At 32.7% G+C, this 21,001-nt stretch overlaps 3 protein-coding genes across 5 annotated transcripts; 1 reads left to right on the forward strand and 2 right to left on the reverse strand.

The window, feature by feature from the left end:
- Positions 1-482: 482 nt before the first annotated feature.
- On the reverse strand, positions 483-2,995 carry LOC114181322 (pentatricopeptide repeat-containing protein At5g15340, mitochondrial-like). Its single transcript, XM_028067747.1, has one exon. It carries the CDS (start codon positions 2,870-2,872, stop codon positions 668-670), a length of 2,205 nt encoding a protein of 734 aa, XP_027923548.1. The 5' UTR covers positions 2,873-2,995; the 3' UTR covers positions 483-667.
- Positions 2,996-3,605: 610 nt separating this feature from the next.
- On the reverse strand, positions 3,606-7,512 carry LOC114182513 (vesicle transport v-SNARE 13). 2 transcript variants are annotated; one of them, XM_028069396.1, is made up of 6 exons: positions 7,314-7,512; positions 6,992-7,107; positions 5,650-5,708; positions 5,376-5,564; positions 4,234-4,404; positions 3,606-4,035 (listed from the first exon to the last, which is right to left on the reverse strand). In XM_028069396.1, the coding sequence occupies exons 2-6, from the start codon at positions 7,083-7,085 to the stop codon at positions 3,883-3,885; spliced, it is 666 nt and encodes a 221-aa protein (XP_027925197.1). In that variant the 5' UTR covers positions 7,086-7,107; positions 7,314-7,512; the 3' UTR covers positions 3,606-3,882. The 2 variants fall into 2 exon arrangements, with proteins under 2 accessions (XP_027925197.1, XP_027925198.1); XM_028069397.1 differs by having other exon boundaries at positions 6,992-7,110; positions 7,314-7,509.
- Positions 7,513-11,325: 3,813 nt separating this feature from the next.
- On the forward strand, positions 11,326-19,305 carry LOC114182283 (CSC1-like protein HYP1). 2 transcript variants are annotated; one of them, XM_028069118.1, is made up of 11 exons: positions 11,326-11,452; positions 12,686-13,067; positions 13,723-13,872; positions 14,445-14,508; positions 14,602-14,811; positions 15,673-15,861; positions 16,557-16,855; positions 17,183-17,459; positions 17,633-17,908; positions 18,062-18,295; positions 18,883-19,305. In XM_028069118.1, the coding sequence occupies exons 2-11, from the start codon at positions 12,787-12,789 to the stop codon at positions 19,036-19,038; spliced, it is 2,136 nt and encodes a 711-aa protein (XP_027924919.1). In that variant the 5' UTR covers positions 11,326-11,452; positions 12,686-12,786; the 3' UTR covers positions 19,039-19,305. The 2 variants fall into 2 exon arrangements, with proteins under 2 accessions (XP_027924919.1, XP_027924920.1); XM_028069119.1 differs by lacking the exon at positions 11,326-11,452 and having other exon boundaries at positions 12,785-12,987.
- The last annotated feature ends 1,696 nt before the right edge of the window (positions 19,306-21,001 follow it).

Here is a 21,001-nt window from a genome sequence, read left to right on the forward strand (position 1 = left end):
AAATTGTTTTATCCAAACAAGAAAATTAAAATTTAAGATATTTCAATTACTTCATCCAAACTAATTACATATAAAATGAAGAAAATTTAATTACAAATAATTCAATTATTAAATATTTCAATTTCTTAAAATTGTTGGAATCCCTTGCTCAATATCAACATTGTTCCAATTTGAGGAAAAGTATCCAAATGTGAGAAAAGTGAATGCACAACAAGTCTTGAAAGTAAAAGCACATTTTCATACAGACAAGAAAACTTATATTCATACAATCAATTTTTGTTAGTGGAACATCTATGGAGGAAAAACAATTCTTACCATTTATTGTTTCAAACCCAAAATTTGACACAGAATATGTTATATTGATAAAACTTGCAGAAGAATTAGGCGCAATATCAAAAATAGTAAAATGAAAACAGAGATTCTGTTTCCCAAATTTACACGAAATCTTCTTATAATCATATATATTATTGATACAAATCTTTAATATTAACAACGAAAGAGACAGAAAATTATAAAAATGTGAGCAACATATGATTGAGAAAAACAGAATATTATTGCAGAAAGCATTGTACGATATATCTATATACTGTAAAACTGTTATTCTTTGTCCTCATCGAAAGACTTCAATTTCCTGGTCCAAATGGTGGCTTCAAGTTATAAGTGTAATTCACCAATAATCAGAGCAAGAACAAGAGCCTTGCTTGAAACTATGAAAACGATAACGATCTCGAACAACAATTTCACGTTTATAGACATCAGAAGAAATCTTAATAGCAGAATGACAATCCTGGCATATCCTAAGGTTCTTGAAAATACAGAGGGGAGAACCGAGTGGTGTGGTCATTAGGCCAAAACAAAGTGCAAGTTTCTCACTGTGAGTGAACAACACTTGTTCTACCTCCTCCAATGCTTCCATACAATCATCCCCATTGGAACAACCAAACAGCACTTGACAATTTGTGTTGGGAACATAGCCAGCCAACCTCAGTTTGCAAATCATGTCATCAAGCTTCATGTATATATCTGCAGTTCTTGGGTGAGATTTATCCCCAGCAATGAACCGATGAAGTTGGCCATCAACATATATCGAACTCATTCCTGGCACCTTTTTGATACCCCTATTCTTAAGAACCTTTCTGAGGGAATTTGCCTTGTCTACTTTCCCACTCAATGCAAACATGTTTGAAAGCAGGATATGATATTCTGTGTTGAGGGGATCCATCTCAACCAAATCCCTCATAATCTTCTCCCCCAGGTTCAACTTACCATGTGCATAACAAGCACCCAAAAGGGACCCCAAAACAACTTCATTTGGAGGAATTGGCATCTTCCTCACCAAAACATCAGCTTCTTCCAATCGTCCAGCTCGACCAAGAAGATCCACCATGCAAGCATAATGCTCTACTTCCCGTCGTACCCGATAAACAGACTCCATATCATGAAAACACTGCCTACCCTGTTGAACAAGACCCGAATGGCTGCAAGCACTTAACAAGGCCATGAAAGTAACAGCATCAGGCTTCACCTCTTCCACCATGGACTCGAACATCTCCACTACAACTTTCCCCATCCCATGCATGGCCAACCCACCAAGTATGGCATTCCATGCCACCACATTCCTCCGTGGCATGTGCCTAAACACCATCAACGCAGCTCTTACCCTCCCACATTTGGCATACATGTCAACCAAACTTGTCCCCACCATAACACCCAAATCCCACCCCATAGCCTTAACAGCATAACAATGAACCCACCTTCCCACACTCACATCACCAGACTGAGAACAAGCAGATAAAACAGAACACAAAGTAACCCAATTCAACCCAAATCCACAACAATAAACCATCTCCTTTTCGTTTTGGTTTTCTACAAGTGTCTTTCTTCGAAACCAATCATGTCCAACATATTGTGGAATACTAAAAGTAGACATCTTTTCCCGCAGGAATTCAATTTTTGATTCGCTACATTGTAGGAGGCTAGCTCTTTCCACATCACAGAATGCCTCTTGGTTATCAAAACCCCGGTCTTTCTCTTCTTGAAGCCATTGCCTGGCACTTGATGTGGTTACCACTCTCAAAGGAGATTTAAACCTCGGTTCACCACGTTGTGACAGACTAGCTCCTTCTGCAAGACCCAACCTATGTTGATTACCAAAAACCATTTCTCCGAGAAGCATAAAAGCCTCCTTTGTAAACCCATTTCCAACATACCCCTTTATCATAACAGTCCAAGCAACCTCATTTCTCTCCGGCATTTCATCAAACACCACTCTCCCACTCTCCACGCCCTCCCATTTCACTGTACCTTCCAACACCACAGTCCAAGAAACAACACTGGGTTCCTCAATCTCCCTAAACACCCTTCTAGCCTCACCCAAAAGCCCACACTTAACATAACCATCCATCACAGCATTGCACACTTTGATGTGCCTCAAAAGCCCGAACTTCACCACACCCACGTGCATTTGAGCCACGAGGTTGTCCTCCTCGAGCCTGGCACACGCGCCAAGAGCACAGATTAGCGTGACCCCATCGACGGGGAGGGAGCGTTGGCGCATTTTGAGGAAGAAACGGAGGGAATCGAGGGGGTGGGAGCAGCGGATGAGGACGGTGTAGTCCACAGAGTCCTTGTGACTGTGGGGAATTTGATCGAACAGTTTCTGCGCGTGTAGGGGGAGAGAGCAAGCAGCGTAGAGGTGGAGGAGGGCGTTAAGGAGGAAGTTGGAGGGAGAGGAGAGGAGGCCGGAAACGGTGGCGGCGGCGTGGAGCTGCTCGCCGGGACGGAGGGCAGAGGCGCGGGCGCATCTCCGGAGAAGAGAACGGAAGAAGAGAGGACAGTGATGTTGTCTGATGTGTGAATGTGACCATCTCATACCATATGGCGATGACTGGAGTTAAGGCAAAGGAAATTATATGCATGCATGCTCACTCTCTCGTCAATTTCTTTCAAAATATTTACATTTTACAACAAATTTAAGGAATTTCAGCCAACAAAATTTGGTGCAATAATAATGTATGGTAAAAAGAGTTTAATTGCATTCAATTCCATTACAATAGTTTGGATTAGGTGAAATGTGTGTGTGTATATATATATATATATATATATATATATATATATATATATATATATATATATATATATATATATGTGTGTGTGTGTGTGTGTGTGTGTATATTACCTTTTAACTAAATTTTAATCTAATATATTGATTAAGTTAATGAATTGTAAAAGGTAAACATTGTTTTATAGTTTACAGAATATTTCTTTTTCCCTTTACCATAATGTTTAGTTTTTTAAGATAATAGATGGGAAGACGTTTAATTATATCTTAAATTAAAAAGAAAATCTGATTAGAAAAGAAAGTAAGAAATTCATTTTGATTAATCAAATTAAGGGAGAATATATGCTTTACGGAATTAATACGCATGATGATTATTTAACATGGTTTCCGTTCACATTTCACATCATCCTTCTCATTAAACTTCTGTAATAGTTCTGAAGATTTTATTATACAGGATGGCAAGCAGGTGATTTACATGCAAAATTGTAGCTGCATACTTTACTCCAACGGATTAGAACCAATATTAGTCTATATTTGAAGACCATAACCACACAAAATTTGGTTTCATGATTAAAATCATGTAACAACTGAACACAAAAAAAAGTAAAAATCAATACTCCATACATGCCAAACCCATCATTAGATACATACATTGAAAGAAGCTAACAGTATGAAGCTGAATGGCAACACTGCACAATGCATCATCTTTGACCAAAAAACACTCACAAATCACAAACGAGGAGGGGGCACAATGGGAAATAATAGTAATCATTGTATTTTGGCGACCTTTATGACCATTACAAGGAAAGGTAATTGATTGGCTATTTAGAAAGTTTGAAGTACAGGATCACGATGATCGCAATAACCAGAACCAAAACAATGCCACCAATAATCCATTTGTTCTTGTTCATCCTTCTTGACATGTTGGTCAAAATTTTCTTGCTCTTGCCTATGTTATCATCCACTCCATGGAGCTGCATGAGGGAATACAACCATCAGTAGATCAAAAGATATGTACTTTTTATGGTGTTAACACTACTGTTACTACGCATTTGACTCAAGGAAAAGAACATTTCATATTAGACTTGAAATTACTTTTAATTGAAAAGTAAAATTTCATGTCACTAATAGTAAAACATATCATCCATTGAACAAGAATGAAAGGAGATTACCGTGTTATGCGCATGCAATAGAGATTGGCGCTGTGAATGCAAATCTTGAAGAATCGAGACACCAAGCTCTTCTGTTTCCAACATTGTTCTCCTACTATCCTTAACTCTATCACTGGTCTTATTCAACCTCTCAGTTGACACCATTAATCTTGTTCTCTGGTCAGCAGATGCCTAATGTATTTGCATTATGTCAGTTTAGGGTTGGTTCAGAAATGAAGACGGAATTCAAATCTGGAAATCAGAAAATAGAACTGCGATTTGGCCCTGGATGTAGCCCAGCAAATTTATAATCTAACATATATTAATCTTGGAGGTCCCACAAACCAGTTGACCACAAATTTATTAATATCAAAGCATCTAATAGAATAAAAGTTAATTAAATTATAAATCTATTTATCCATTCAGATCATATTAAACCTCTAATGCGTAACCTAATCTAGTACTAAATTAGATAAATATGAATGTTATCAATAATTTTAATTGGTTTAAATTAGTTAAATATAATTTCTAAAAGATCTAATATTAAGGTTGTATTTGATATACAATAACTATCTGCCAGCAAAATTATAACCTAATCTTTACAATTTATCTACCATTAAAGGTATAGTATCCTTCATGCAGTGTGAAAAGATACTGCTTAAACTTCATTCGCTTTGTTTGACCATTAATAAGAGGGATGTATTTCATAAATGATGTGTTATTATCAAGTACATACATAGAAATCAACCTAGTCATGTATGGAATAATAATATAAACAATGTGTTGAAGAATAATAAATAAGGGTCAAATACTACTTTGGTCCACATAATTTGGTCTTAATTGCATCGCTATCTCTAGTATTCAAATAGCTTCAAAGATGTCCGTTAATTGATAATTGGTGTAACAGATCCAATGTAATCTAAACTCAACTTTTATTTGAATTGCCTAGAAAAAAAAATGACTAGTGAGGGATGTACATGGCTTGCTTGAAAGGGAAAAGAAATATCAACAACAATAAGGCGTTGCTTAACCCATTGATTTGACTAGAGAAGTATATATAAACAGAGGGAAAAGATAATGAAATTGCATCCTTGTTATAGCTTCATAACAAAATTAATCATCTTCAAGTATCAAAAGAGGATGCTAAAATAAATTAATCATACCGTCATAGCATCTGCCATGCCTGATTCCAACAATTCATCCCGAGCTGAAGGGTTTAAGTTACCAGATAGAATTTTCTTCACTTCAGTTTTAAGATTGTTTAGATCCGATTTATACTCCCGCAACTTAGCAAGAAGCACACCCTTGACGTTTGGCTGCAAACTTCTTGCCTCGAGGTCCATTTTTCGAATCTACATATTCATTACATAAACCATATCAGAATTAGAGTATAGGGAAAATAAAGACAACTTTCTAATGCAGAAGAAAAAGAAGTACCAAAGCTTCAGCTTCATCAATCCCAGTCTTTATTTCAGAAACTTTTTGTTTCTTTTGCTCTGAAAATAAACAGAAAATCGTAAAAATTATAGTGAAATGTGCATTGCTCCAAAATAATCATAAGATTCAACACTTCCTCCATCCACATAAAAACTTTCAATAGTTTGACATTCCTATAGTTCATTCATTACTCAAGAATTAAGATAATCTTCTATAAATACGTTAAGATCCATAAGAATTTATATTTATAGAGTAAAAATCTGATGGCATACCAAATGTGTACAAGAATTCACTTTATCCTATGATGCATACTTTAGAATGCCTCCCCGCACCCATTCAACTGACAAAAAGTGCAAAAAAAAGATGCAGCAACAAACACAGGAGGGTGGAAAACAAGTTCTGAAAGAGTACAGTACAACGAAACAGAGATGATAGGTCACTTTACATAGTCATTGTTAACCTTTATAACCAAATGTCCAAAATCAACAGAATGCAGTATCTGCTCCAAAACACAGCTTACAACATCAAGAAATGCAGAAATTACAGATTGCAATTATGAAACGCTAGCAAGATCTTCAACCTTGTCTCTCCAAAATTTACACATTTTGTATATGAGACATTTCTAAAATGACATATAGAATATAGAATAGAAGACACAAATAAAAGAGTGCCCCTAGTCTAGTCATGACCAAAGAAAAACAATACTAGCTGGCTGTGACATCTTGGAAACTGTTGAGAGGAGAAATTTTCTGGAGAGAATTTCAACCACCAGGGAGAGCTACACAACGGGTCCAAAGGAGCTATACACATCAATAAGTGAAAGGATCCTAATTCACGATATGTGTCATTGTCCAAATTCAAGCAATGTAACTGAATTCAGTAATGAAAGAGTTTCAATCATATATTTTTAGAAAAACTAAGATCTTGTAAACTTTTAGATCACATCGTAGAATACTTTTAGATCATATTCTAAAATAGAAAGAAGTACCTATAAAAAAAATAAGCAAATGAACTTGACTAATTAACTGTACACACAACAATAACTTAAATGATCCTAATTCATCCTAAACGTCATTATATAAATTCAATATCTAAATTCAAGCAAAGCAATATAACTGAATTCTACACTAAAGAAATAAAGGAGTTTGAATCATATCTTAACAATATGCAAGAATGAGAACACAAACTTTTGGACTATATCCTACAAAAGAAAGACATACAAGTACACAAAAATACCTAAATTTATACCTTATAAAATCAAGTACAAAATAAATCAACAACACAACACAACAGCCGGAAATTTTAAAAAAAAAAGAAGAATCAAGTTAGAATTTTCCAGTACCTCCATTAAGAGCACCAGCAGCAGTGCACTTTTTCGTTAGATTCGCCGAGAGCTCGCAGTATTGGCGTTCGTATCCCTCGAACACGTTGCTCATCGTCCACGACCTTCTTCACTCGCTGCTTCAATTCATGATCAAGAAAACGAAAAGTTATGAAACTAAGAGAACGTGGAAACGAAATTAGAGAAACGAAATTGGAACCCAGGGATGAAGAATCCGGCACCGAAACCCTATTCGAACGCATAAACGTAAGTCGACGATGATCGACGAAGCGAGAAGAGAAAAACGTGTGTGAGAGCGTTAGATCGGAAGCGAGGAGGATACCTGCGTGGCCAGAGATAGCGTCGGAGGTTGAAGCCGCGGGAAATTGGGCGGAGAAAGGGTGGCGAAGTTTGGGAGAAAGGGGGAGAATGTGCGTTTTGATTGAGGGATTGATCAAAACGACAAGGTAGCGGAAAGTAGTGGAAGAGAATGATGAGAGTTTGTCTGTCAGAGTCAGAGGGTTTGTTAAACTAATTTTTGAGTTTAGTGAGAGAAATTGATTTAAGGAGGATCATTAGGAGAAATTCTTGACTTTTTCTTATTATTTTATTAATTTATTTATTATTTATTCAGTAAATAGTGTGTAAAATGTTTACATTTTCATTCTTAAAAATTCCAACAAAGTTATAAATATTATAGTTTTGCTAAATTAATAAAAAAAATATGGTTTTATATCCATCCTACTTAAAAAAACAATTCTTGGTTATTATATTACTTTTGAAATTTGAGATTCTTGAAAAAAAATTCACTATTTATTTATGCATGAGAAAGATAGAAATCAAATTATTGTAATTTTGAACACTCAATACTGTTGGTTTTTCCCTGTCTTCATCAATTTTTATTATATTTGTATATTGGTTTAATGGTTATGTATTTATAAATGCAAAATTTTATATTGTGAACTATTGAAAATTATTGTGAGTTGGGATGTTTTAAGCTTGGGAAGTAATGAGGTTAAGTTTTGTTTAAAGTTGAATACCAAATAAAAGTTTATTTACACAATACTCTAATACACTTAAATTAATGTATCTTTTTTAAAGTAATAATATGAATAAAAGTTAATTGAATATGTATTTTTCTTAATCGTGTTGTGTGGACCTTCACTAGTAAAGCTAAAGAACCATTGTACCTTTTGCATCATTGATTTTACAAGTCTACAAATCTAGCATTCAACCAATGAAATTATTGAGTACTAAGTAATAATTAAACTATAGTCTTAATATGAATATTTTAGAAATGAGTATGTACACGAGCGTGTAAACTTGAAATTCGAATAAATAATTTAAATAAATATAACTTAAAGTTAATTGGATATATTAATTAAATAATTAAAGAGGTAAAAAATTACATAATTAGATGTGATTTTTAAAATATATATTTTAATAAAATAATATTTATAATGATGGAGCATTTTAAGATGAGAAAATAAATTACATTTTGTCCATGAAAAAAAAGATATATAAATTGTTAGGAATTTTGTGCTAAGATCATAATCAATTATGGTAACTTGCATAATCAAATATGCTAATATCCATAGTAGATTGTTATTAAAAGTAATCAATGATTTATGTTAGTATAATCAATTATGCAACTCTCAATAATTAAATTTAAATCATCAAATAATTTATTAAAGGACTAAATTACTAAGCGATTTTGGTTTTAGTCCCTCTTCTAAAATTTGCTCTAAATAATCTCTATCCTTTCAAAACTCATGAGATTAGTCCTCGATATCTAACGCTGTTAATATTCTTTTTAACATGGCAAACGGTATTCTATGTCAACAAATCTATTTAAACATGTGGCAAATTATTTAATTAAAAAATAAAATTGATTTTCCAACTAATCTTCTTCTCCTTTGTTAGGCTAGGTTTCTCTCCCAAATCTCCATTAGAGCTTCTCTCGCTCCTTCCATTATGCAAAATCCAACGACACAAAAGATCTTCATCTTTTTCTTCTCTCTTGCGTGGGATGTAGCTTCCCCTTGTCTCCCCATTTGAGCATGCAGACACCGTTGAAGAGCTCGTTGACGATGCAGTCGCACCTTGCATTTATGTTTTTCTTCCGCGCGCGAGAATCCTAATCCAGCCACCATTCCACGACTACAATTGTTTCGTCCATTCAGAGCTGTCGCTGCCGCTTGAGGTCGAGGTGCTTGTCTGCGTCAACCACGTCAGCCATCGCGCGAAACCCTTCTATTTCTATTCGCTCATACGTGTTTTGCTTCAAGCTTCCATGGCTTCTTCCTTCTGCGGGCCACACAGGATCCACTATTGTTAGCACAACAACGTTCATAATCGGAGGCACCAATTCCCCATTTAATTGTTTTTGTTTTTTTTCGATTAGTTATTCTTCTTGATTTTGGGTTATTTTTATTGATGATGAAAATGTGCACTTTGCGTTGTAACTCATGAGTGTTCGTATTTGAGGATGAAGATTCTATGTGTTGGTTTTGTGAAAATGAAAAAATGTAGTGTGTTTATTGGCATTAATGGAAGAATATGTGGTTGTGTTGGGTGATGGAGACGAAGGGTGAAAGTGGAATGAGATGGAGGTGATGTTTTGGAGGAAGGGGAAGCAACATTGAAGATCTAGGTAGAGCTGTCTCACGGGAGGTGAAAAAGCCACGTGTTTAAAAAGAATTGATGAGGTAGAATACCGTTTGCCACGTTAGATATTAATAGCGTTAGATATTGGAGACTAATCCAATGAGTTTTGAAAGGATAGGGATTATTTAGAGCAAATTTTAGGAGAAAGACTAAAACCAAAATCGCTTAATAATTTAGGGACCAAAAACATAATTAACCCTTTATTAAATAATTATCAGTTTTTCAATTTTCTTTTTATCCCGCATTAATGTTAAAGTATGCTCCTAATGCTTAGAAACCAATAATTTTAATTAACCATTCATTTAATTAAAATTCAATGAATATTCACAATTGCTAACTAACAATTGTAAACACACCGAAAATAATTTTATTAAATAAAATTTAAAATACTACATTTTTGTATTTTTTTCATATAATTCTATGAAAAAAAATCATTTTCCAATTCATATATATATATATATATATATATATATAATCTAAAAAAATTAATTAATTTTTTTCTAAATATATTTTTTTCATTACATAAATTAATTAATTCATATTTATTTATTATTAAAATATTTTTTATACTCTTAATAGCTTATTGATAATTTAGAAACCATATCATTATTATTTTTTTCTTACATTAATCATGTGTGCTAAATGAAATTCACTCAATTTTTGCTTATTTTCTCCCAGTTCCATTTTTATTCCTTTTTGTACTTTTATCGTAAGAAAATTCTTATGACAAATTTTAGTAATAAAAAATAATTGGATATTGTAATGATCATTTAGATACAATTTATAAACTAAAAATTTTTAATAATTAAAATAATTTTTAAAATAATTTTTAAATTAGTCTCTCTAATCAATTAATCTTTAAATTGGTCACCAACAATATTTACCAAAATAATTAATTTCTAAATTTGTTAATATTAAAGACTAATTACTTTGATAAAAAAAACCTAAATAATTAATTTTACTAGTCAATTATAAATTAATTTACTATATTAATCAATTTAGAAAGTTAATTTAAAAATTATTTTAGTTACTAATAATTTTAATTTAGAAATTGGTATCTAAATTAATTATTATAAAATCTAATTTTTTGCCATTAAAATTTATTATTATTTAAATATTTCTTTTGTAGTTTTTCTTTTCTTTATCTATCCAAATAAAAGAATAAAAGGGTCCCTCGATTGACTTGCCACCTAAAAAAAGAGTATGCATTTAACACTTTACTGTAAACAACTATTATAGTTTTAAAATCCCTTCTATTTTGAAGAACTTTGGATTTTATAAGAAGAAAGTTTACTTAAAGTTATTCTCATCTTTTATATCTTTATTTTTCTTTTATAAACTTAACTTCTTTTTATTTTAATCTCCATCGTTTAACTAACGAAGTAGAGTGTTGAAAATGTGATTTCCAATAATATTTGCATCTAGAGAATATGTAATAAAATATAAATTCTTCAAGAAACTCCAAATTTAATCATATTAGATCATAATTATTGTGGTATTAAAAAAATAAGTTAATTAATCACTATCACAGCAAGAATCATAAAAAATAAACAAACAATTTTTCACATGCAAGCATTAATTACTTTCTTGATATGAAAGCCATAACATACGGAAAATGCAATAAACAAAGTACAGAAAGAAAGAAAGAAAACCAACCATAAAGAAAGAAATGAGGTAGCTGCACGTGTAAGTTGGCTTTCGATGCGAGAGTGACACGAAACACTTTGTTTAGTTCAGTGTTTTCCTATTACTTTCCTACTTCTGTTTTTTTCATCACCTCACTGCACACGTTTCTCTCTTTTGCTTCATTTCCAGGTTCTCTTTCTCTCTTTCATTTGAGTCTATTTTTTTTTTTTTCTCTTACTTGGGTGAATGCATATTATATTTGTTTGATAATAGACATAGAATTAGCAAATTTTCATTCTGCACTTTGAATTCTGAAAGCAATAGCGTTTCTGGTTTGTTCTTTACCAATGATGATATATTTTGTAAGTTTGTTGAAGCATATTAAACTAGAAATGAAGCATATTTTACTTTTTGAAATTGAAACTACTGCAATTCTTGAATCCTGAAACTGCATTCACTGGAATCTGAACTACTTGGGAAGAAAAGCAGAGGTGTTGGATGAAGTGGAGTACATTTAATTAGACTCTATTCCATTTTCTAGGTGTACAATGGTGACAACAAGGTTTTAAACCTAGGACCTGGTGCAAACTGCTCAAACCCTTCACTGCTATGTTGACTCTGATGGGTCAAATTCTATTCAACTTCTATTCCACTTCATCCTATCATAAATGACTCAAAGAATGGAAACTAGTGTTATTCTATGTTGTCTCTTTCCTTGAATCCAAAATTAGCCCAAAAATCTTCCGATGATAAATCCAACCAAATATACCAATTAGCAGGTAACAAGCACATTGCTGCGATATCTATCTGTCCTGTTGCTTTTCCCAAAACCCTTTCCTTTCAAGGATTAATGGCAGAAGGAGACATTTACAATTACCAAAAGTAACACTAGGGCAAAACCCTTCTACCCGTTGATAATGAAATTGATCAGATAAATGAAACAAGAAAAGAATCTGGTTTTAAACTTCTCCATCATTAAGATCTGAGGAGCACTAGAACCCGGGAAGTGTAAAATATTAATATACCTTTGAAGTTTGCTATTTAGAGGAAATACAATGTAGAGACACCTGAAACCTGAGGAAGAAATATATCAACCTGCAGTTCTTCACAAACTTTATGCAAGAATCCATAACCTAGCTTTAATCCAACCCAGTAAAGTAGTGTACATGAGAGTTGAATTTTTATAAGGTTGAGGAATTTTCAGTTATTTCATGCTTATAGACTCTCCTATTTTGTAAGATACCATTCTTGTCATTTTTGCCACGTGCTGGTGCTGAAGTAGTGGCCTTTCTATATGTTTGTTGGTTAGTTGCTATGTTGGATTTCCAAATTGTCAATAGTTTGCATTTTGCACATCATATACAGACAGAAGAACTTCATGTTGATTCTGTTCCAACTATTAATGGTATATTATTCTTGCAGGTTCAACCATGAACAGTTCCAATTTGTTTGATTTCTTCTAGCGTACAGTGGTGTTACTGGGTGCAAAAGTCAATCTGCTGGTTCCGAACGAAGTTTCCACAATGATTCTTTCTGCCCTTTTAACTTCTGTGGGAATTAATCTTGGCCTCTGTTTGTTATTTTTCACCCTATATTCCATATTGAGAAGGCAGCCCGGTAATATCACTGTCTATGCACCACGCCTAGTTGCTGAAGGAAAAGTTAAAGAGGGTGGTCATTTTAACTTGGAAAGATTGTTACCTACTGCTGGTTGGGTGAAGCAGGCATGGCAGCCTTCCGAGGACGATTTTTTATCATCTTCAGGCCTAGATGCTTTTGTTTTCATGCGCATATTTATCTTTAGGTGACAAAATGTTTGGTTGTTTCTAAGTTTGAAGATGTATCATGACATTTCTTATCAAACTGAAATCTGCTAGATAACTTAGGTTTTTGAGGTTTTAATAGTTTTTTATGGAAATTCCTGCATTACATGTGTCAATGATCTATCTTAAGCTTAAGTTTATATATATTTTTATGTATACGTAAATGAGTATAGATGATTGATTTTGGGATGTCAGCTTAGCTAAAATGTCTAAATTCATAGTGATGCCTAACATGACCTTATTTGGAAATGAGCGTAGATGATTTTTAAGCAGAAGAGGATTTTCTGCATTATACTATTGTTGGTTTACACTGCTGTATATTCAATTCAATTATCTTAATTTTTTTTTTCACCTTATTGGCACCAAGTTTTACTGCTTGTATTGTTCAATGTCTAACTAAATGTAAATTGTAATGTTTTCATGATGATACACATATTCATATGCAACCAACTGCTTTAAGTGACATCTAATTTTTATCTTGTTGTGGAGCCAATCGTTTGTTCTTTACAATTTCTATCTGTTTTGCTGTAAAATATGTGCAAGTCTTTCTATTTTCTATGACGTTGTTCTGTTTATTTGAAGAACTTTTTATTTGTTTCAACTAATGTTTTTCCCTCTTTTTGTGGTATTGTACAGTTTGAAAGTATTTGCTGTTGGTGGAATTATTGGCATGTTTGTTCTTCTTCCAATTAATTATGCGGGGAGTCAACTTAGTGATGATTCAGATTTTCAACACAAGTCTCTGGATTCGTTCAGTATTTCTAATGTTAATAATGGTTCAAACAGGTGAATGTAATTGATCAAAATGGTCTTAACTGTTGGGAATTAGTTATTCATGATGCAGAACATGTATAAAATATTGATTTGCAATTCTTAAGTTACTTTCATTTCATTTTCTCCAATTGTTGACCCAGTTTCATTTGAGAGGTATCTTCTGCTCTCATGGAACTGGATTTCATGTGCTCACAGAAAATAGTGAGGAATTGGTATTGGAAAAATTTTGCTCTAAAACTATTATGACCATTGTAACTACTATATGGATTCAACTCAGTCATTATGTATTATTACCTACAAACTTGATGGAAGATATTGTTCATTGTGCAAAACTCTATCTTTAAAGCTTGTAAAAATCAAAATTTATGCCAGAAATCTTATTTTTCACCTCTAAAGCAAGTAGCAGGGACTGAAAGTGAAAATTTAGTTATTTCATGCATAAAGTAAAATAGCCTGTCAAGGCTCCTATATTAACCAGGCATTTCAAAACTGTTAGGATTTATGTCATGCGTAATTTTTGGTTGCTATGTTCATTTTAAATTCTCAAAGCAAAAAACTTACGTGTTCATTTGGCCTTTTTCCAGGTTATGGGTCCACTTTTGTGCTGCATATATTTTCACTGGAATTGTTTGCTATCTTCTTTATTGTGTAAGTTTTATTGTTCAAGTAAGCTTTTAATTTTCCTCTTCTTTTATGAAGTTAGGGATATAATTTCATGTTTAATGTTAATTCCTTATGCAGGAGTATTTGTACATTTCATCCAAAAGAATTGCTTATTTCTATTCATCCAAGCCCCAGCCTCAGCAGTTTACCTTATTAGTCCGTGGTATTCCTATTCCACCTGGAAGTACATGTCATGATACTGTTGAGCGTTTTTTCCTGGAGTATCACCCTTCCACATATCTCTCACATTCGGTGATCCGCCGAAACAACAAACTTCAAAGTCTTGTTGTAAGTGTTTTTCTAGAGCTCCAACTGGTTCAATATTTTTCTATCAATTGTTGTTTTCATCGTAAATCATTGGCATGTAATGCCTCACTTTGAAAAGGAAGGGTATATCTTCCAAGTACTTGCATGTCTAGTGCTAAACCTTCATATTTTACCCTGTTAAAGAAGAACTCATTAAGAGAGAAGAATTACAATGGAGGAGGATCAGTGAAAAAGAACAGCTGTTTGTGAGAGCAAACCAGTCCTGGGAAAAGAAATTCCGTGAGAAGGAGAATCCATGAGCTAAATCATAGAGTCCAGTAAAATAGCCTATCCTATAAACATTGGTCTTCTTCTCCAACATACCTGAAAGAAGAACAAATTCCAAAGCATCATGTTTGAGTAAATAATAGCACGATATTCCGTAAATTATTGTATCTTGTTACCATATTAGAATAAATAACATTTCATGAATTCATGGTCCCAGACTATGTATTTATTATACTTTCAACTTCACATTTTTTTGGGTACAATCCTACTTGTTGTGTATTGTATTGCATATGCAAAAAATCTATATCTTATTGTATTGCATAACTACCTTCAATATAATGTTTTCATACTGAATAATGAAAATTAAGTATTGCAGATTAAAAGAAATTATTGATATATTAGATTAAAAGCAAGTACTGCATATTAATAGCACCATTCGTCCCCTCTCTCATGAAAGAGGGGATGAATTGTGCATTTTTTGTTTGACTTAGGCATTATGTTTCTTCAGGAGTGTTGAAGTTGAACTTCCAGGAATTTTTTTCCTTGTAAATAAAGTCAGTTTTTTCTTCAAATAGTACTTCCATTTTTTTGACTATTAAAGTTTGTTCTTTGAAGAATGATGCAGATAAACTGTACAAAAAGCTTACCAATCTGAAACAAAAGAATGATGCTCCTAAAAGGCAACGACGGGATGGCTGTTTGGGAATTTTTGGCCGCAAAGTCGATATTGTAGATCACTATGAAAGGAGATTGGGTGATATAGAAGATAATGTGAGACTGGAACAATCCTCTCTAGAAGCAAAGGTAAACTATCTTGTTTAGACACTAATAACCTACATTACTGGAATTCTGAGAAAATAATTTTGTTTCTTCCTCTTAAGTGTAGAGTTGTTTAATGTCTCGTTTGAATTCTAAGCTGTCTAATAACAAACCGAGATGCTTGAGTTATCATTTGCATAAACCAAATTGACTCTCAGAATATTTAACCTAATTTGTGATATTAAGACTTTTATTTTTGTTCATTATTGGCAATATGGTAGCCAATAATGACAAACATTAACTATGCTAGGGAAGGAAGAAAGAAAATACAAGGTGGAAGGAAGCCAAACGAGACCAGAGAAAGAAAATATGCTAGGGAAAGAAACTCAAATGAAATTGTTTCCAGAATTGTCAATCATTAACTATGTGCTGAACTAGAAAACATTTTTGTTTTGTTAGATAAAAGAACCTAGTATGCCCATTTATTACTCAACTCCAAACAAAAACAACAAATATATTATCAGATTAACTAATGTAATAACAAATATGTTAACAACAGCAGTACAACACTAATTCCTGTAAACAATATGTTGATTACTGGATTTGGATCATGAAAGGTTGTGCTGTGCAATGGATATTCTTTCCTGCAATATATATTATTCATTAACACCTAGGTTTTTATGATTCTTTTGGTGATGTCTAATAAACCTCCTTATTCTGTAATCCCTTTCAACTTAAAGGAAGTTCAAGCTGCCTTTGTCTCATTTAAGACACGGTTTGGTGCTGCCATAGCTTCGCGCATTCAAGAAAGTGTGAATCCCACGGAATGGGTTACTGAGAAAGCTCCTGAGCCTCATGATGTTTATTGGCCTTTCTTTACCGTTTCGTTCCTCAAAAGATGGATCAGCAAGGTGGTAGTTTTTGTTGCATGTACTTCTATTACAGTTCTCTTTTTGATCCCAGTTGCAATAGTACAAGGTCTTACCCATCTTGATCAATTGGAGACGTGGTTCCCCTTCTTGAAAGGCATACTAAGACTGTAAGTGGAGAATTTTACCTTAATTTATCTTTCTCTATTAGCACATACATTGGAGTCATGATATAATATAGTACACTTGCATTCACTTCCTTTATCACCTTAAGACATTGGTTGATGACTTAAAACCTTGTTATTCCTTCTCTCATAAAGTAAATTAAACTTCACCAAATTATTCGTGCTACCTTGCGTAGATGCTTTCCTTCATAATTGGCTCATTTATCTTTTCTTGAACAGTTGACTCTGTATTTGTGTGAACGAGTATTGTTTTCTTTTAGCATTGACAATTTCAATGTTTTTCATCTGAAGTTTCCCAATATTTGTTTTCAGGTCAGTTGTGAGCCAAGTTATAACAGGATACCTTCCCAGTTTGATTCTTCAGCTGTTTCTGTCATTTGTTCCACCTACTATGATCATGCTTTCATCCATGCAAGGATACATTTCGTGGAGTCAAATACAAAAGAGTGCATGCACTAAAGTATTATGGTTTACTATCTGGAACATTTTCTTTGCAAATGTGCTATCAGGGTCAGCTCTCTATCGAGTGAACGTCTTTCTTGAGCCAAAAGAGATTCCCAGAATACTAGCGGAAGCTGTACCATCCCAGGTGAGAATAATTGCATGAACTTCAAAAAGTTATCCAAATTTAGATTGAGTTATAAGCAGTTTTGTTTCTTAGTTTTATTTAATTTTATGTTTTTATATGATATTTATTAGATATTATTCCCCAAATTTGAGGTCATCAAGTTCCCTTTTTAACATTCTATATATATGGTGCAGGCATCCTTCTTCATAGCATATGTTGTAACTTCTGGATGGACCACAATTGCATCAGAACTATTTCAATTGACTACACTTCTTTACAATTTTGTGAGCAAAACTTTTTGTAGAAATAGTGATGATGGTTTTGATCCCCCTTCAATACCTTATCATAGTGAAATTCCGAGGATTCGTCTCTTTGGTCTTCTTGGTGTAACATACTTCATCCTTGCTCCTTTGATACTGCCATTTCTCTTGATCTACTTTTGTATGGGATACATCATTTTCCGCAACCAGGTCTGCAAATTGCTTCTTTACCCTTCAGACTACATGCATTTTTGTTCCTTTATTGATGTTACAATATATTCATTCATGATGAATAAATGTATATATATTGCTTTTTATCTGTAATGTAACTATAGTGATGTCTTAAATATCTTTTGGTGACAGCTGTTGAAAGTTTATGTGGCAAAGTTTGAGACTGGAGGAGAGTTTTGGCCTACAGTGCACAACTCCACAATTTTTTCTTTGGTACTGATGCATATAATAGGCATTGGTATTTTTGGCTTGAAGAAACTTCCCCTTGCATCCATATTGACTATTCCTCTTCCAATTCTCACACTTCTGTTCAATGAATATTGCCAGAAACGGTTTTTTCCTATATTCAAGGATTATCCTGCAGAGGTATGTTGCTGGCTCATGTTGAAATGCAGTTCTCTTGGAAAAATCTTTTTTTGCTACTTAGTTGTGAACTCAAGTTTATGTTAGGTGCATCCCGTTAGTAGTTATTTACATGATGAGAAACTAGGGTAGACCGCTTTGATATTTAACTTGGAGAAGGATATTAAAGCCACACTCAATAAAGAAGAAAAGATGAGTAATAAGTCATGGAGTTGATCTCAACATGTCACCCTGAAAAGATCAAAGTTAGGGTTCTTGTAACTTAGAACTCCACAAAACTGTCAAAAGAGAAAACTCAATTTTCTAACTGAATTTGTATAAGGTAATTGTATTACAAGTGTATATTACAAAGAAAACTCAAAAGACCCTTCAAGATTTTATCATTACACCACCTTAGTTAGCTACCTATTAGTAGTCATGTTACTTCCGATGGTTTTCCATGTTCTTGTTTGGTTGGTTTCATTTCAACTATGTTAACCTTGACAAATCTTTGGCATTTCTTTCTGCTTCAAAGGACATGTTTTTCTAGTGAGTTATGCCTTGTATTTCCACTTCTGTGTTCTTATGAATGGATATATTCCCACATGCAGTGTTTGATTAAGAAGGACAGAGCAGACCAGAACCAGCATAATATGTCTGAATTTTATGATGAGTTGGCCAATGCATACAATGATCCAGCTCTGATGCCAAAGAAGTATTCTGAGAGATCTGATAGTCACAGATCTCCACTTCTGAATAGTTCATAGCTACATTCCTAACAACTTTATTTGATTGTCCTTTGGATGTCCGTAGTGTTCTTTGTAAATTGTTGGATTTGATAATGTCTGTAGTGTGCTTTGTAAATTATTGGAGCTGATAATGTCTGTAGTGTTCTTTGTAAATTGTTGGAGTTCATAATGTGTGATTGCAACAGTGCAGAAACTTGTAATATCAGTATAAGCAATTGCAAGGCCTCATTTCTGAGATCTAGCATTCATAAGGAAAGAAAACTAGAATATGTTTGGTTTTTGTAATACTATGAGTTTTGATTTTAGTCTCTTTTAACAAAATTCTTTGGTTTTTGTTCTTAGAGATTTTTATTTTCATTCCCTGGTATCATCTATTTTTTAGAAATATGTATATCTATTGTGTGTTGAAGAAGTTTAGGTTATCTGACAAAGCTAAGTTTGTAAAGTGCTTGAATTATTATACAATATGGCATTAAATCTTCTAATGCCTGAATAAGATATTTAAGAGAGATATAAAAAGTGATTCTTGGACAAAATTTGGTAAGAACATAATCATATTGCAAAGATATGTTAGCCATCAATCCATAAATAATGAAGATCAAGTTATTTTCAATGTCGTATATATAAATTAATTAATTGATTTTATTTAGTTTATATACTTCAAACATTATTTATAGAGGCATAAAAATATATACATAACTATTACTTAAAAATTTACAACTAGTAACTATGTGAATACATCCAATATTTTGTTCCGGTGAATTCTTGTTCAAAGTAGCTTCCATGTGGCAGAAGATGAGCATAGCACAAAGAACATCCTCTGGAAACAATCATAATATAATAATTATATCTCACATTTTTCTTCAAGTCCTTGCAAAACTGAATAATATCACACAAAAGAAACTAAAAATAAAAAATAAAAATATAATATAAATTTAACATAGTTTGAGACTTATATTTAATAAAAGTATGATTATTTTCACATAACTTTTCTGATAAAAGTTGCAAATTTTCTCAAAGAATATTTTTTTGACAAAAATTTCTAACCTGAATATAAAACTTTGGTAAATAATAATTTGAAATCCAACATAAACAATTGTTAATTCGTCATTGATTGCTAAGCAAGGTGAAGGATATTCCATATTATGCTGCCAATGATTGTAGCATTCAGAATATGAAAAGAATAATGCAGAAGAGAAATTGTTTGCAACTTGAGTTCTGATATCAAATGAATAAACTATTTTCTTACTCTTCATATGTCATCATGCACTTATTTTGGTGATTAATGCTTGTGACGAAATGATCATTGAAAATAAATTAATTTGCATAAAGCAAATTTTTGTCAATATATGTAAAGGCTTTTGTCACTTAGATTGATATGTTGTAGACTTCTCAACAATATGTAATCTTGTCATTTTATATTATCATTTTCATGTTTTTACAAGTCTCACTTTAATTCGGAAAAAATATAATTTATAAACATTTTTTTTAGTTTATTAATATGTAATTTAAAAATAAAATTGTGATGAAAGTATTGAAAGTAGTAACAAATATTTAACACCTCTATCCTTATTTTTGGATTTTCATATAAGATTGTCATTCCATAGTGTAGAGTTACGATAATCGTTTATGATCAACCATATAAAGAATCTCTATGAGCGAAAAATACTAAAATATTATTTATATATTAAAATATAACAAAGAGAATGCGTGATTTAAAACACAAAATAAAATTATAACGATATAAGTTAACCGTGAAATATAATTTACTCTTTATCTTAATTTTTATGCATTGTGATTAGGAATGGTAACGAGACGGGACGGGTAGTATCTCATATCCATCTCTATAAAAAAAAATTATCTTTCATTCTCATATTCAAATTTAACAGATACCAAACTTTTATCTCATCTTCATTCTTACCGGATAATGGACATATACTCATACTTGTACTTGTATCCACGGTTTCAATATTAATTAATT

The sequence above is a fragment of the Vigna unguiculata genome, chromosome 4 (genome assembly GCF_004118075.2).
Source record: "Vigna unguiculata cultivar IT97K-499-35 chromosome 4, ASM411807v1, whole genome shotgun sequence".
Taxonomy (NCBI): domain Eukaryota; kingdom Viridiplantae; phylum Streptophyta; class Magnoliopsida; order Fabales; family Fabaceae; genus Vigna; species Vigna unguiculata.